This window comes from Carassius auratus, unplaced genomic scaffold (genome assembly GCF_003368295.1).
Source record: "Carassius auratus strain Wakin unplaced genomic scaffold, ASM336829v1 scaf_tig00216322, whole genome shotgun sequence".
In the NCBI taxonomy this organism is placed as follows: domain Eukaryota; kingdom Metazoa; phylum Chordata; class Actinopteri; order Cypriniformes; family Cyprinidae; genus Carassius; species Carassius auratus.
Window position 1 is genome coordinate 77,501 of NW_020528508.1, and position 15,409 is coordinate 92,909.

General features: G+C 36.7%; 1 protein-coding gene across 8 annotated transcripts in view; it reads right to left on the reverse strand.

The window, feature by feature from the left end:
* The window catches only part of LOC113097506 (rho GTPase-activating protein 23-like), a 63,742-nt gene that overhangs the window by 34,997 nt on the left and 13,336 nt on the right, over window positions 1-15,409 (reverse strand). For 2 of the 8 annotated variants that reach the window (XM_026262724.1, XM_026262720.1), the window contains exon 1: window positions 1,536-4,244. The exons of 2 other annotated variants lie outside the window; for them this stretch is intronic. In XM_026262724.1, the coding sequence (XP_026118509.1) occupies window positions 1,536-1,784 (249 nt within the window). In that variant the 5' untranslated portion in view covers window positions 1,785-4,244. Of the gene's footprint in view, window positions 1-1,535; window positions 4,247-15,409 lie in introns of those variants that run through there. 4 more of the 8 variants (XM_026262719.1, XM_026262723.1, XM_026262721.1 and 1 more) reach the window with 4 other exon arrangements.

Here is a 15,409-nt window from a genome sequence, read left to right on the forward strand (position 1 = left end):
CCACCGACGTTCTAACTCTCCTGTTTGATTGGTTTGTCGAACAAAATGGCGGATTTGGCATTATGAGTGGTCAGACCGCCCGTCAATCAACCTCTGTGAAGGATCAGTTGGCCACAAGTTGGCGCATATAGGCAAGTTTACACATAAATTATAACAGAGATTAATATTATAATTCCTGTCCCATCATTTTGAATTTTACGAAAAACCTAGCGTATTTTTTTTTAATTATATATCCCCAGTCATTTGTTTGATTCACATAAAATGTGGAGTGTATCCTCTAGAGTGCATCCTGACAAAACGTTTAATAATCCTATAGTGCACATATCCAGCACTGTGTATTTTAACACAGCCTTGCTAAAGGTCACCACCAGGCAACCTTCTGTCAACCCAAGAGAAACACACAGCTGAACGACTGAACAAGAAAACTGGAGCATTAAGTCCTACAGTAAATCTGAACCAACCCAAGCAGCTTCATTTAAATACCGGCGGTTCTGATTGAAACAACATGGCTCCTCGCCTTTATTAGCAGATCAGAGTCTGTCCTTCTAGAGACATTTTCCTTTTCTGCGATGGGAAAAAAATGAAAGGCTTCATCTCTGAATGGATTATGATGGTTGTTCAAACATGAGGTTTAGTTTGCTTTTTTAGGGGGACATGGAGCAGTTAACCCAACTGAAGGAGCAGCTCGACCACACACAGTTGAAAGTGGTTGACTTTGGTTTGGGTTAGCGTCTCATATGAGCATGCGTCTGGCCGACAGCTGTCTACACGTAAAATTCTGAAGAATATGCCATCCCATTCCACACTATTCCATCCTCACATGCCTGGGAATATGTCTTATGAATATCTTAAAGTGTGTGATCACATGACAGGACAATCTCAGACACAAACAGACTCCTATATACACAACAGAGCTAGACATTCCCTAACTATATCCTATAATCTAGGCGCTTAAAGCAAAACCACACCAACCAATCAGTTTAACACACACACAAACATACACCGTCACCTGAAGGACTTTTATAACCCCTTATCTGGTGCCTTTACTTTCTAATTAGTGTATCTGACCTCCCACAACTCCTGTTTCAGATAAGACACACTGTAAATGCAAGTAAAAAGCACATTCTCAGAAAAGTTTTTAAGACCTTTTACCCTTGTAAAGCCACACACAATTTAAATACTTAATATTTATACACCTAATATAACAGAATATTCTAATACATATAATACATTTAATATAATACTTAAATAACCATATAAAAATATATCAAATGTTAAAATATAATGCTACTGTAAATAATATAATGTAATGCATAATGCATTTTGGGCTTTTTTATGTATTTATACATAAATAAATGATGTATTTATTTTTACATAAATTACTTTCAGTGGCATTTTTGCCTAGTTTAATTTCTGACCAAAGTGATGAATTAATAAATAAATATAAAGGTCTTTCAAAAGCATTTTAACCAATAGATTATGCTATAAGTCTCGTTTTCTCCACACACACACATACATACATAAAAACAGCTTACCCTGCAGGTCTGTGAGGGTCTCGGCAGTGCTCTGCTGGCATTGATGCCATTTGTGCTTTCAATCGTGTCATTTTGGAGGTTGGAAACATTTATTTGTGGTGTATCCCCGTGTAAAACCGCCACCCAGATACAGCGAGGTTCTGGAGAGCTGCAGTCCACTCCTACCACATCCTGAAAACACCACTCCTTACCCCCTACACGCGGGCACACAGCAGGCATCGCCAACGGCACCTGACCCGCTGACCACATCACACATCAACACACACGGGAGTGTGCAAGGGCTCACAAAAAGACGAGTCGCAATCACAAAGGAACCATTAAGACCTTTCTATATGGCAAAAAATACAAAAAAATCTGATAACCAGATATAGGGAAAAGTTAAAAACTATAAGTCAGCTTAAAGATGTGTCTGTTCTCTCCCAAAGAGAGGAGAAATTCCAGATTCTTTTGAACATGCCCAAATCTCCTCATATTTTGTTAATCCATGCTGGTGAGACTTCTTAAAGGATTCCGGAGTTAAACTGATAGTTCCATATCACACCGGTGAACTCCACACCTCCCATGCTCACGCACACGCACACAGACGAGTGTTACGACCACAGAGGCATTTCCAGAGATGAGAGTGATCCAGGATGTGGCCACATACCCCTGTCTGGCAGACCCAGAAGTATGTGTGTGTGTGTGTGTGTGTGTGTGTGGCGAGCACGTGGCAGTGCTGGCAAGATGTAGATCCAGGGAAGCCGGCTGCAGGATGGAAAAATAAATTAAATCCAAGTTTTTACGCATCAGTTTCCTCCTCTTTCTTTGCTTCAGTCTTTTTTTTTTTTTCTTCTATTCCTTCATTTTTAAACCATTCAGTTCATTCAGTCCTTCTCTCTCCCCACTCTGTCATCTCCTGACAAACTCTAAACTCTGGCTCTCAGTCACTATGAGTAGCCCGGCCCTCCTACTTTTCTTTTGCTCTCTCTCTCTCTCTCTCTCTCTCTCTCTCATTCAGGTGCCTTTCCCTTTATCACTTCTTGCTGCCTGTATCTATTTGCTGCTCAACAGTTAGCTATTCTTGATCTCACTTGCATATGCCTACTCTTTTAAAATAACCCACAAAATCTATGTCAACCTTTGAGGTCATGTTCAAGCCAGTTTACACCTAATAAATTGACTCAAAATTTGCATTCTTTTTCTTTCGGAACACTCAGTATAAATCCTAATGACTCATCCTGCACCGCACAGCATTCCATCCAATCAAATGCTCCCTAGAATGAGAATGCCCCGCCCTCTAATACAAACGGCAACTAATTTTTAGCAATATATTTTTTTAACCCTTCTTAACTTTTTTTTTTTTTTTTTTTATTGACAAGGTGACTTTTTTATTGACTTAGACTTATCTAATCCTCTTTTTTCTATTGTTATTTTTTATTACATTTCTAAAATATTCACCCAGTTTAAAAGAAATCAGCCAAAAATGACTAAAAAGCTTACAAGGGTTAAAATAAAATCCTTCCGATATGTAATTAAACTTACTCAAACCAACACCATAGGCTAAGGCTTCATTTTCTTATTGCCATCTCTATCCCCCTGGCTCCTTTTCTGTCTTTATCACAGTTATCTCTACAGTCTCTTCCATCAGCCCTCATTACCGTCTGCCACAGAAAAACTTTTGCCTTTTACCCCTCAGAGCTCTCCCATTTCTGCATCATCTAATCTTTTCATTTCATTTTCATCTTTGTCACACAATCCTTTGTTCCATCAAGCAAAATAAATGAAAAGAAGAAGTCTGAAGCCATCAGACAGTACTAGAAAAAGTCCATGTAGTCCAACAGCATGTTGTGGCTAAGCTGAAACCTGCCAGAGTCCCCAGCGGCTCTGAAAGACCATTCGACTGTGTGTGAAACACAAATCAACAGAGCAGGGCAAAAAAAAAAAAAAAAACCTCTCTCTAAAAGTCCCCTCAGAGAAAGAACTAAATAATGGCTCCGTTGGCAAACACAATGAGCCTAAAAAGTCTTAAAAGGACAGAAAAAGAGTGCATATAGCTTCTAACTAACAAAAAGCACAAATAAAGGAATGACCACTATGGGAAAGAAAAACCAAAAGACAGAGAAAAACCCAGAATGGCAGACAAAAACACAGGGTGCCAGGCACCTCACTGCAGCTGCTCTCTGAACCAGACTAAAACAGCTGCTATAAAACAACACACAAACACAACACAAGACACGCACTGTAGCAGATCATCTATTGGCTCACATATTATTGACACTAGCACACACACATCTGGGGAAAATCTCACCCAACCGACAGGTCTCTGGTGTGTGTGCTAGAGAGAAAGAGACACAGGCATTTCCTTCTCATTCAACTCCACAACACACACCTGAGATCCGTTACAAATGAGGATGGACTGGTTTCACCTGCCGCACTGTTAGACGTGTACCGGCACGACAACATACAGTCAGAATAAGTACACAACAATACGTGCAGCACAACACACACACGGTTTACCACGCCAGGTGAAGCTGTCATGAATAGACTGAAGATTAAGTCATTCTGAATCATAGAAATGCCTCATATTTTCTGTTTACACACACAAAATATACTTATGACCTTAAATATCCTTTTGAGTTATTATTAAAAGCATGCATGGAAAGCTTTAATGGAGGAAACATACATATATACACACACAGACACACACGCCTGAGGTGTGTTGGACACATAAGACACATAAGCTCTAGTAATTAAATATGGATATCAAGACTTCCTGCAGTCTAATCTGAAGCTCATCCTCCTTTTCCTCACCCCTGTAGGAACTAAACAGAACAACAAAAGTGAGAGAGATCTCCGTCTCATATTTGCCAAAACACAAAAGTCTGTGATTTTAAGTCATTATGAACTTACTTCACATAAATTTTTATCCCATAAGAATTTATGAGCTATGCAATCCACATTCATTTGCATGTCAACAATTCCAGAAGAACATTTTTATTGCTATGTGGTTAGTTTTTTTTTAAAAGCCAAGAAAAACAAAACCCCCCAAAAATGTAACCAGATGCATCAACTTTGTCTCAAATAAATTTTCTTAACGTTTTGGTGGTCTTCAATTAATTTAGACAGATTTTATTATTATTATTATTATTATTATTATTATTATTATTATTATATACTAATTTTTACTTTAACAAATCATGGCCATGATGAGTAAAAAAAAAAAAAATGTTGTGAATTATTTTTATTTGTGTGTGTGTGTGTGTGTGTGAATTTTTTCTTTATAGATTTTTTTTTACAATATATAAATCATGTCTTTATCAAATTAAGATGTCTGAAAATAATCAACTAGGGATTTAATTTTAAATACCCTTATAACTTAAACACTGTATTAACTGATAGTATTTTTTATTATATTTGTATTATTTGAATGTTGCATTTATATAGCGCTTTATTGTGTATAGTGTATTAGTGATGATCTATGACTTACAACAGGTGAAAACATATCCAATATCAGCAAATAAATATCCATCAATGTCGGATAGTAGTTTAAAACACACACACACACACACAGAGAGAGAGAGAGAGAGAGAGAGAGAGAGAGAGAGAGAGAGAGAGAGAGAGATACTGTTTGCATACATGGAACTCTATAGAATCACTTCTGGGGAATATACTGTACTTTTTTTTTCTTCTGAGCTACTTTATCTACAAAAACACAAACAGCACTGTAGAGCCCTCATGTTCAAACAGACTGGAGCTGTGAAAGCTACGTGAGCGGCAGATGTTTGATCTGCACATGCTCTGATATGAGCTGATCCCTTTCATCCTCACACAAACATGGCTGATTCATTTATCAACACATGCTGATGGAACAGATACTCGAAAACCAGAGGAACTCAGCTCATGGGTCACGCGTCTCTTCTGACAAAGTCTCAAAAAAATGCTTCATGCTAAAATAACCACATAACATAAATCATATATGCCTATATCTTCATAAAAGCACACGTGCACCCTACTCATGCACTTTTTAGTCTGACCCCTGCTGGTCACATGAAAATAAACAGTCTGCGTTCATACACACTGGCACTAAAGTATGAATGAATGAATGAGAGCTGCAATGACAAGCGCCAAGCTAAAATCAGTTCAAACAGCACAAATCAAACACAGCCACATCTGTTTGTGTGTAACTGAGTACTGAGTATCAGCTGTTTAAACGAGACAGGAGATAATAGGACACATGTCAAAACTATTTGGTCCCAAGAGCATTAGAGAGCAGAACCCAGTCTAGACACACTTTAATCTGACTTTCCTGAGTGTGTGTGTGTGTGTGTGTATGTGCTTAAGTGTGGGTATGTTTTTCTGTGTGGAAAAAAAAATACTCTGGTAGTTTAAGCTGGTTAATTTTAGCTGTAATCCTCAGCAAAGCCGTTGACCAACAGGCTGCAGACCTGAAGCAAAACCAACGGGTTGTAGTGAGAATAATCCACCAACAGAGGGCAGCACTGCAGCACCAGAGTGTTTACATAAACGCAGTAGACTATGCCTTCAACCTATTCAGTGGCACATTTAAACAAAAGTTAACCTATTTGCTAACCGAAGATATCGCCATTCTTTTTGTGTCTGGATGCTCTCTGAAGTAAAATCAGATCAACTGGTATTGCATTCACAATATATATTGTTTCGAAGCAGTTTTACATTGCATTAAAAACACCTGGTGGGCAGGCCAGAGGCGAATGTGGTAAGGAAAAAACAACTTAAAAGAGGTTTAGAGGAAAAAAAAAAAAACTCTTGGGAAGAACTACACTTCCACGAAAGGAACATCAGGCTAGGCACATATTGCACACATATGTATATTAAAGGGATAGTTCAGCCATAAATGAAAATTCTGTTATCATTCATATGACTGTCTTTTTTCATAAAGATACAGAAAATAATATAATAGAAGATATTTTGAAGAAGAGTTTTGGTTTCTATTATTGACTTGCACTGTACTGACTTTTTTTATATTTACATTACAAAACAATTGAATTCAGTTTCCAGCTAATAGTCAATAGCAATTTATATACATATACATATATTATATATACATACATATTCTTCTTCTCAAACAAATGCTGTTCTTTTTTTTTTTTTACTTATCAATATTATCATGGTTTCCACAAAAAAATTCAACAGCATAACTGTTCATAATTTGATAATAAGAAATGTTTCTTGAGCAACAAATCATATGAGATTGATTTCTGAAGATCACGTGACACTGAAGACTGGAGTAACGATGCTAAATATTCAACTTTGCATCACAGGAAGAAATTACATTTTAAAACATATTCAAATAGAAAACAGTTCTTTTAAAATGTATTAATACTTCACAATATTACAGTTTTTGAATGTGTTTTTGATCAAATATAGCCTTGGTGAGCATAAGAGACTTAAAAACAGTAGTGTCAACTCACATAAAAGTGCAAATGTAACTTCTAAATGTAAACATGTTCACCAATCTGACATGAGGACTGAAGGGGTGGACATGAGTGCTGTATGTGTCAGATACCTGAAGACATTCTCATCACGGGCAGCCGTCTCAACACTGACCTCTCTTAAGTCAACTGTGAGATTGTTCTGCTCTAAAAATACATCCTGTATGGCTCTGAGCGTTCCTGTGTGTGTGAATGGTGTGTTTCAGTGTGTGATTTCCCTTCTGCGTTGCTGAATTCCACATCAGTGCAGCTGCTTTAACAACCACACCCCATCACAACGCCGACCGTGCCTCCTGGCAACCATCAAACTTTCCACAATCAAGAGGGTTATGGGGCACAAAGCAACAACACAGCAACTTAAACTGGATGTTCCTGTAACCACAAGCCAAATCATTTATCAATAGGCTGGAGTTTGTGTTCTTCTTTATTAAAGCAAAAGTAAGTACAGTGTACTACATTATTAATTAAAATGTAAGTACATAGTAGTTAAGGCCACTTAATATAAAGTGGGTCCAAAAAGTTAGTTCGCTTAAGTTCATCTTTAAAATTAAAATGACTAAAATAATCAAAAGCAAATATTTCTAATTAAGATATCCCCTTCAAATGGTTAATCAATAATAATAAAAAAAGTCACATCCAGCGATATCAAGTTCACCATCTTTTGAATTCCCTTTACAATAAATGTCCACTTCTTTTTTGTCATCTCCTGCTCTTTTTTCTCTTTGGCTGGTGGAGAGCTGCAGAGAGAAGCGGCCCAGTGCCCTCCCTCTCAGGACTGGGCCCCTTCAGTTCACTCAACCCCGGTGTAATTAGCAGATGTATTAAAGATAAATTACAATGTTGGACTGCAAGGATGACGTGTTTCTTCCGTGTGTGTGTGTGTGTGTGTGTATTCACATCTGTAGAAATGCAGTGTGGACCCCAGTGGGTGAAAACTCAAACCTCCACTGGGATGACTAGAGGAGAGGAAAAGAGAGGAGAGCCAGATCATGGTCCTGTGAAGCAAAACCAACTTTTGACAGCTTAACATAAGTTGACTAAGTCATGACCCTAGTGGTCAGTTTAAGATGATTCACGATGATCCTGCAGTATTATTTTGCTACACCTGCCAATGATGAGTGATTTGAAAATTTTTAATTTACAATAATATTTTCCTGGCCATCTTTTTTTTATTATTATTATTATTATTATATACACATCACCACAAGTCTGGAGTATTTTTTTCTTTTTATTTTATTTTAAGGAATTAATACTTTTATCCTAAAAGTAAATTGATCAATATTAATTTCTAAATTTAAAATTATGTAAAAAAATAAAAAATAAATAACACACAGTTTTATTACTTTTATTATTTACATTCTATTCTTTAAAGAATCCTGGGGGGGGGGGGGGGGATTTACCTCGAATTCCACAAAAAAAGTAATAAATTACATTTAAAAAATATTAAAATAGAAAACAGTCTTTTTAAATAGTAATAATATTTCACAACATTGCTGTTTTCACAGCATTTTAGATCGAAGAAATTCAGCCTTGGTAAACATAAGAGGCTTCTTTTAAAATGTATTGACTCAAAACATTTGAATAATAATAAACATTATATCTGTGTCCCTGTTACAACATAATTATTTTGCTTTTGTGTGTGTGTGTGTGTGTGTGTGTGTGTGTCTGTGTCTGTGTGTCTGTGTGTCTGTGTCTGTGTGTGTGTTTTGTGACAAATGCTCATGCCATCTTTCAACCTCATAACTCTGCATATTTTGGTATATTAATATTCCACGTCACCACATACAGTTCTGGAGAAAGAAAGAACATTACATGTCCTGGATGTTTTCATTAGTAGACTAGATTTTGATTTGAATAAAAGAGAGGGTCCAATTTTAATTATTACAAGTTGATATAAACAATGCGTTATGTTCCTAATAAAGTATTCAGCCAAAGTCCATTTTCTCACATTAGCCACTTGCCGAGTGTTCATTCTGGACCTTGAATTCAAATATAAAGCAGGGACTTGGGAATATTCCAGTAGTGCCATGAAATCATCCAGAGGATGGCACTCAACCATAACAGAACAGCCCCTAGGAGCTTCCAGCACATAACAGCTCATTTGAAACAGATATCAACCCCCTGTGGGGTTTTCAACGATACTGACTGGATCACACACACACACGCTCATTTACAGATCATTTTGGTTTCCTGTCCCAATGACACATTCTCACATAAACACTCATAAAGCGCCAGTCATGATTTTAAAAATAAACCATGGTTCTCACTATCAACCCATCTGTGCTCTCTTTCCTGTTGTTTGGAAGGACTGTGCCATGATATAGTCTGTGTGTGTGTGTGTGTGTGTGTGTGAGAGAGAGAGAGAGAGAGAGAGAGGGTTCTTGGAGAGGTGTATTCTCCCGCTGGCCTCTTGATGTAGCCATGTGAGATTCATGTTAGCTGAACTGGCCGAGGAGTCACACAAATGCTGATTACAGATGTGGACAGCACTTCCTGCTCTCTCTTTCTGCATCTTATAGCTGACGGGGAATTTTTGTTTGCTGGAAACCTTATGACAGTCTCTCATTAATCTTGAGGAGCCACTTTTTTAACTACAGGGTCAGTGACATGGAAGAGGTTCCGTTTTGAACGACAGAGTTCAAAAGTTATTCAGCAAGGATTCAACAAATTGATCAAAGATGACAGTGAAGACATTTATAATGTTACAGATGTTTTCAAATATTTCAATTTCAAAAGCTTTATTGTCTATCCCCAGGGGGGTAGAAAACCGTCTTCCGACAAATGGCTCAACACACAAACAGAACAAATAGTCCTCACAACAACAAACTACTTTACATCACAAAAACACAACTAAAACAATACATAAAAAAATAAATAATCTTTTTAAGATCCTGTTTAAAATACCAATGGCAGTCATAATAAACGTCTTTATACTTGATACTTTATATTAATTGATAAAAATATTAATAAAATAAATCCTTGTATTAATCAAAACATTGCTAATAATTATCAGAAAAGTTTTTTGAACAACAAATCATCATATTAGAATAATTTCTGAGGAACATGTGACACTGAAAACTGGGGAAATTATGCTGAAAATTCAGCTTTGCATCACAGGAATAAATTACCTAAACTAACCATGCCTTGTCATAAAAATAAATAAATAATAATAATAATAATAATAATAATAATAATAATAATAATAATAATAATAATAATAATAATAATAAAATAAATAAACAAAAATAAATTACCTGATATTTTAAGTGACCTTGACACACAGTTGTGAGGGTCTGCAGGGTTCCTCATCACCTCCATCATTTTTTAGTTATTTAGTTTTTATGACTTATTAAATACAGATAAAAACATCACATGATAGGCATAAATCTGATATTCTTGTAGCTTATTCTGGACAAAAAAAAAAAAAAAAAAAAAAAAAACCTGGCCACTTTGACTGTATGATTAGATGCAATAAACCAATTTTGCTTATATATATATATATATATATATATATATATATATATATATATATATATATATATATATATATATATATATATATATATATATATATTTGAAACCACCATTGCATCATAAACATTCCTATGATCACGAATACATGTTCCTAAGCTCAGGTTGTGAAAATCCTCCGACCCTTTCAGCTGCACTCCTTTGTTAAAAGAAAGCACAACTGTCAGACCTACACAAGCAGCTGAGAGCGAGAGAGAAGATGACTGGAAGGAGGAAGAGGGAGGCAGAGAAATGTGTATTCATAGATTTCAGCTGAGAGATAACCAAATAAGGCAGCAGAATGATCTTGAGAAAGAAAGCCACTGAAAAGATAGACAGAGGAGACCGAGGTATGGTGGAATGTTAGTGGTGGAAATAACAAACAACTTCATGTCCAATAAAAAACCACAAGCTAAAGAGAGGATTCACTGATAAAGAAAGGACACGAAATGCTGAGATTTGCTAAAGGAGTCATATCATGGAAAGCTGAGCTTTGATGTTGTATTACACTGACATACTTTAATGTTCACGAAGCAAAGCTCCTTAACCAGTCCATTCAGTCTTTATGGAAACTAAGCTAAGCAAAAATGGGTCATTCAGAAATCATGATGATACTGACGTCACAATCCATGAGCACTTTAACATATGACCACCCACGTTTGGCCCAGACTGATGAAAAACACGTATGTGGAAGTTTCCTGCACTCCTTTCAAAGTCGGATGTGGGATATTACTACTTTACATTTCCTACTCACAGCCATAAATGTCCCACAGTCTAATGCTTGGAAAAAGAAACAAAATGGCAACACTACTTTTAACTTAGCAGGTCGAGAAAGAAGAAAAATCTAAATCCCAATGTACAAATTTTCAAAATGTCTCTGTTGACATTGGCTAAGCAGCATTTTTGTCATGTAATGTAGGACTCACTTTGACTCACTGATGTCAATTAAATGTTATTGTTAATCTTGAACGGTGTGTGTGTATATATAAATATATATATATATGATTAGAGACCCCAAACTATCAAATGGTAGTGTTCATCTGCATACTTTTCAACTATGACTTCAACATAAGTTTCTAAGTTTGATGTTGAACTTCATGTGCTGTTTTATTGCATGTTTTTAAGCAGGACACTGCAAATTACAACCAGGGGTTATTAACATGTCTTTAAAGGCACATTAACATTCTAAAAATGTTAAAAATGGTCGTTTAAATTAAATTGTTTGATGCAAAAAATAACATGGACCAACATTATAAATGTAAACGTGTAGAATATGGTTCCTTTAAGAACTAAAAGATGAATTTCTGATGGATGCAGTGACTAATGAAGAATATGCGAGAGCGGGTAGACATGCGAGAGAATGAGATAAATGAGTTGTGTGAGGAGAGTTGTCCTCCCTGCCCTCGGGCTGCTGCTGAGTGAATTATCTCTCCATCAGTCGCTCCAGCTAGGCGAGTCCCAGGCTCCAGTCCCGGCCTGCATGGACACGCTTCCCGAGGGGAAAACATCTTATCCCTAAACACACTCAGAGAGAGAGAGGGATGTTTGTGCGTGAGAGTTGAATGTTCGATCACATACAGAATGTGAGCCTGTTAAACTGTGTGTTTGTTTACAAATAATGATAAACATGATATTGGGTTCAACAAGTTTGCAAGTCGTTAAGGAAACACCAATAAACTCATTAAATCCAAAACACAAATATACGAAGAAGAAAAAAGGCTGACAGCACCTGGACTGTGATAAAGACTTATCGGCCTTGTTCCACTATCTTAGCAGAAGTATCAATACACCACTATTAGTGAACAAAAAGATAGTTAAACTTTTCTTTTCGGTATTTTTTTCATTCACTAACATCAAGTACATGCCTGCTGTGGTCCAAGCAAGCAGCATTTGAGTGCCAGATTTTAATTGGTAACTTGGACCCATCAAATAAATGACTCAAAAGTTGTGCTTAACAAGTTTTATGAACAATCTCAAAACACAAAGTATCTAATATGTGAACAAACGAAGCAAACTGAGGCATCTAATTGAAGACCAAGGATCTCCTGACTGACTCAATGTGGGTTCAGTATGTTCATTAATTTCATGACCAAAAATTTTTCCAATTTATTCAATAATTAAAATAACTGATAATAACCATGCACATTGAAATGGATAAAGATGTTATTTCAAATCATAATCCATTATGTAGGCTATTGTTGATTATCTAAAGCTTGACAATTGTCAAAAAGTTGCCAAACTTGTAAAATAGATAAAGAGAAATTGCTTATGATGCTAAAATGATTAGATCTGCAGTCAAAGGGTAGTAAAACCAGGTTTGGTTGTGAATTTTTTACAAATCTTAATGAATCTGTTTGAACTAATTTGTTAAGTGAATCGTTCCCTTATAATAGACAGACTGGTTCTACTGATGTATTGACATAACCTACAGAAAGGATCTCTGAACAAATCTTTCACTGGAATGAATAAACTCTGGACAATGACCTCATGCCCAATGAATTATAGCTAAACACACAGTCTGATCTGTCTTCTCTTGCTTCCTCTCTCTCATACACACCAGCTGTGTACCATCAACAGGCTGAGCTGCATTAGCTGCTGTGTTCAGCTGAAAGAGCAATCATTGTGTGAATCTCCTCACAGCACAACAGCCCTGTGCCCTGCCCAACTATTCCTTTAATTCTGCTCTCAGCTCCCACTCTCTCTCTTTCACCAAGGCACACGGAATGTACTCCAGTGGGAAGAGAGGCATTTTCATCATACTTACAAAAATTGCCCTCTGCCCACTCTGTACTGACAGAAATGGAAAGTTTTGGCTTTTGCTCTGTTATTACAATCAAATGTGCAAAAGGTTCTCTAGGATGAAATTTTCAATACTGTATAAAGCTTATATTATATTAATATTATATATATATATATATATATATATATATATATATATATATATATATATATATATATATATATATATATATATACACACAAAATATATATATATATACATATACATATATATATATATATATATATATATATATACACACAATATATATAATAGCTGTTACACTCATTACGCATGGACAGACAGACAGACAGACAGACAGATAGATAGATAGATAGATAGATAGACTTAAAGACTGATAGCAACCCTCTACGGACACCTTGGCAATTGAATGTGTGTGTGTGTGTGTGTGTGTGTGTGTGTTGTAAAATGGCACAGTTTTTAAATATCTGAAAGTACACTCTTAACATCAGTCAGTCAAGCATTATAATTAGAATTAAAACTTGATAACCATGTATGAATGTATATTAGTCATTTTAACTGAACGTAGGACTGGTGGTGGTACTTTTTTGGTCATTCGGTGTTTCTGTAAATAAAATATTGGGGAAAAAAATACTGATAATGATAAGAATTCTACTAAGAAGAACAATATAACATGCACTAAGGATCAATTCATAATTTGTAATCAGGTTGTATGCGTTCGCTTGGACTGATTTGCTGAAATCAATACAGGAATGATAATAGGTGAGTGCCAGCCAATCATTTTGCATTAGCTCCGCCTACTACCGGAACACCCAGCAGTTCTTAAGCTGTAGAATTCAAAGGAACGCCGTTATTTTGAAAGGAAAATACAACAGAGTATATAGTTTAAATGTAGCGTGTCAATTTGGTCTCTCTCTCAAAGCGACAGCGAGTTGTGAGCCGCTACACTAGAGTTTACGGTACGTCAAATACAGGCACGTTGCACACCCATTAAAATGAACTGACGATGAGCTATGAGCTCGACGGAGCATGAAACTCTGAAGCGCTCAGTCAGAGCGTGTTTGGTGAGTGAAAATATATCTGTGTTAAACTTTCACTTTCCAACTAACACACTGGCGAGTAAAATCTGATAATTTATTAGCCATTGGCTAATATTAGACATCATTTAGTTGCCCAGGTAAATGTTTAGTCGCATATGCAAGTGATTTACTCGCAATGTAGAGGGATAGATAGATAGATAGATAGATAGATAGATAGATAGATAGATAGATAGATAGATAGATAGATAGATAGATAATTGTAAGGAAAGGAAAACGAGTATGAATGACATCAACCCAACAGAAGCCTCATATACACAAACATGCGTGCAAACCGCAAACTCATAAATCCATCAGTCAGATGAGCTGCTGATAGCGATGGGTGTTCAGGGTCACCGGGTCACTGTCATGGCTATTCCCATCAAACACAGGTCACTGGATCGACTGCAGTCTACCGAGACCGAGAGTTACATAACTAACAAGAGCACTTCTGTAATGGTTCATCAGGTTCACTTTAGGTTACAGAGACAGGCAGGGGAGAAGGAGAGCGCGAGAGAAAAAGAGATCAATAAGCAGCCATTATGTGAGTGCTGTCATCCACTGGGAACAGAGGTGGAGGCTAACGCCCATCTGGGGCTCTGCATTCAACATCTAAAGCCTACAGCGATCATTCTTCAAATACAGTCCCAATAATGCTGCCGGGAATAACAGCATACTGCTCACACGTGTTTTATACTGTGCCCCTGCATTTCGATATGATGAGTCAGCGATATCCGAAGGGTGGATCGCTCGAGCAGTGTAGTTCAGTGCCGTTTTAAATTATGTATGTCACAGGAAGCCACTATTGTGCTGTTGATGAGAACTGTTCGATTAGTTCAATTATCAATTGTTGTTCTCTTCTTCTGTTTATATAAACCGCAGGCGGAGGGTCTGTGTCATCTCGCCCCACCCAGACCACCAGGCTTCTCAGAAAGGAAGACTTTCTAAATTTGGGTTTGTAGCGTCATGGTTCGGTGTACAGCAATTCCTGATTCACCACACAATTTCCCGAACTCACAGAAGCATTTAACTGGCACGAGATGAGAGAGAATCTAAAACACTCTCCTCTGTGTCAGT